Source organism: Temnothorax curvispinosus, unplaced genomic scaffold (assembly GCF_003070985.1).
Source record: "Temnothorax curvispinosus isolate PA1 unplaced genomic scaffold, ASM307098v1 QBEX01011515.1, whole genome shotgun sequence".
In the NCBI taxonomy this organism is placed as follows: Eukaryota; Metazoa; Arthropoda; class Insecta; order Hymenoptera; family Formicidae; genus Temnothorax; species Temnothorax curvispinosus.
Window position 1 is genome coordinate 408,795 of NW_020221295.1, and position 2,978 is coordinate 411,772.

General features: G+C 37.3%; 1 protein-coding gene across 1 annotated transcript in view; it reads left to right on the forward strand.

Moving 5' to 3' along the window:
- The window catches only part of LOC112461549 (LHFPL tetraspan subfamily member 6 protein-like), a 26,034-nt gene extending 23,610 nt beyond the window's left edge, over positions 1–2,424 (forward strand). The window contains exon 5 of the mRNA XM_025026833.1: positions 1,902–2,424. Within this exon, the coding sequence (XP_024882601.1) occupies positions 1,902–1,921 (20 nt within the window). The 3' untranslated portion in view covers positions 1,922–2,424. The remainder of the gene's footprint in view (positions 1–1,901) is intronic.
- Positions 2,425–2,978: the final 554 nt, after the last annotated feature.

A 2,978-nucleotide genomic window follows, 5' to 3' on the forward strand; every position in this document is an offset into this window, starting at 1 on the left:
CAACATCAAACGCACCAAGTTTATTCGTTTAGAAAAAAATACATCAATTGGATCTCATTGATTAAATCAAAGCGAACGGACTGTACGTGTATAAAATATTTCAAAAGTCTGTGAGTTGCGCGTGTGTATGTTTCTGTGTGTTTGTGCGTGTACATATGCGTGAAAAGCAAAGAAGCGTGACGAGCGTATGTTTAGTTAGAGTTCGGTTGAAAAAAACCTGTACGTACATATGCATTCAACGTAAAAGTAAATAAATGATGTTTGATATGCAATCCGACACACAATTAACGAGGTTATCTGAAAGTTTTCATTTTCGTAACTAACTGCGAAATTTCGTGAGTCTGCAGTATGTAATTTACAATATAAAATATATTATTACAGAACTGGTCCTCTCTCGTACTTGTCATCCATGACCGTTTCCTTGTGTAAACGATAATTGTGTACATACCATTATATGCATTCATCTGTAAATGTTACGTATATTAATATATTTTATAATAAAAAGAAAACAAATAAACTAAAACCGATTTATCGTTGATTTTTCTGCCCTCTCTTTCCCGTCAAATTAATTACGTAATTATAATTTTATCATATTTTCAAGAAACTTCAAGTTCACTTTTTCGCTTTTATTTGGTTTAGAATTAAATGTTTATTCTATTGTTTCAACTATTTTAACACTTATCATTAACTCGCATCCGTTCTGCCGCAGTATGTGTCTTTAGACTCTTTAGTCTTTAGACCAATCGTCCAATTGTTGCATGCATAGGGACCTAATTGCGGACTTATATAGTCTTCACCGCTTGCATCATCTTCCCTCGAACAGGATGGATAAGATGAGAGAGGGTTTATGGGAAAGATCGCTTTCGAGGGCAAATGCTCTTACGTGGCACGAAGTAGTTTCCTATAAGCGGACTAGTGTAACAGAGAAGAGAGGAGGTGGAGGAGGATAATGACATTGGGGCAAAGAGGTTGAGAGGAGAGAGGAATGCGGTAACGCGGCGAATCAGCGACACGATAAAAACAGATGACGAGATAAGCGAGGACGGAGGAGGCTGCGTTACACGCCGATGAATGAATTGGATCAATACCGATCGTGGGGAGAGAAAAGCGCACTTCTACCTCATTAGCTCGATAATATTTGATACAAAGGGACTCACGAATCGGGTAAGAATAAACGTTTACGGCGGTGAGAGTGACATTGCGGTGTTAAAGTAAAGGAACGTGGATAAAACGCGCGAGAAAAAATCGCGTTGTCTCTCATGCACTTTCTAAATGCACCCCGCTCGACTGGGACGAAGTAATCGTTTAACGAGACGTTTTACGAGGACGTAGAACGACGATAATAAAAGTGCGGATAATGAGGAGTAATTTCCACGTCGAATGCGCTTATAGCGAGAAGAGATGTAATAAAACCCCTTGGAAGCTCTCGATAGTAGGATCAAATTTAGCTCAAAACTCTCAACTTACGTGAAACTAATCCACGAGAAAATAGAGAGCCCAAAAGGTGATTAAGGTGACTAATTGTAAGATAGTTAAAACTGTTCTTTCACACGCGCTATGTATCTTCATGAACGCCTTAATAATTATATGATATTGCATTAATTCTGGACATATTCAAAATTGATGCATCATAATTGATTTATTTAAAGAAACCAGCAATATCGAAGTAATGTCTAACACAGTTTGACAACTTTACATTCAACTATCGATAAAATTGAACAATAAGCAATAAGTATTAATTGTGTAATTAATAAAAAAGTAATTTGTTATTTGAATTAAATTAAATTTAATATTTACTGTGCTAATTATGAACTTCAATTAAATATAATGGATTTATGCATTGTGCAAATTGCATCAATTACAAAGCCATATTAAGATTAGTAATTATCTTTATTTTTCAGGCTGTGAAAGAACGAGGTAAAAGGGTAAATGCTTGATCAACGGATCCCCGAAGCTATGTGGTGAAACTTGATACGCGCGCATCAGGTTATCGTGGGTAAAATACGAGTATCCCACTTCGTGCAAAGTATCGGTGGCTTCTGACAATGAGTTCCGAAGGCCTCATCGTGGCCTCCACTTTCGGTGAGATCATGGACGTACAAAATAATTGGACTGGACTTGTCCCATATGTATGGAGAAAACAGCGCGAAAAATTGTGTAATTAAACTGTGATAATATGTAATAAAAATTCAACGTGCGTATAAGTGAATGAAGAAAACAGGACAGGAATATGAATGTGCGATGGTAGGCAAATGTGCATTTTGTAAAAATGAAAATGTGAAGGATAAGATATCGTTTAAGTTGGTAAATTAGTGTAAACGTACAGCGAAAGTCGATATAATCTCACGAGAACAATAATGTCAATAATTTATGATATCTTGTAATTTTGAAGAATCCAATAAAATATGTTAATGATACGGAGCACATACTTGTTTCCTCGAACAATAGTCACGATGTATCATCTAAATACGATATCTAGATAATTCCCTTCAAGTACGTTCAAAATTGATGCAAATTCGAGCGCTAAGACGTTCATGATGCCAAGTATACGTACGATCTGATTTCTAATTTGGAAGAAAGCCGAGCCACTCACGAAAGTTGGTGCGCGTAATAAGAAGACTTCTCGCGGTTGTAAACCGGCGTTAGGAGTCGGAGGTAAGGTAATCCGTGACTACGGCAAGATCTCCTGACGGTTCTCGTGTTGAGAACTCCTCGGCAAGAACGCTAACGCTTATTAGAGTTTGCTCGTTAGAACAATCGCGGAGAACATACGGCAGAATTAGCCGGTGTGCCATTTAGTGATAGCTGCGCGCTTCTTGAGCAAATTGTAATTAACAACGGAAAACTGTCATTCGTGAATAGTGCGTTATTAGATCGTCGTAATGTTCCGTGTCAAATTGATTTATGACTTGACGAATGGCGTTTCGATGAATACTTTTCTCAATCTCCAATCTCCTGTTTCTTTCTTCAAACTTCTT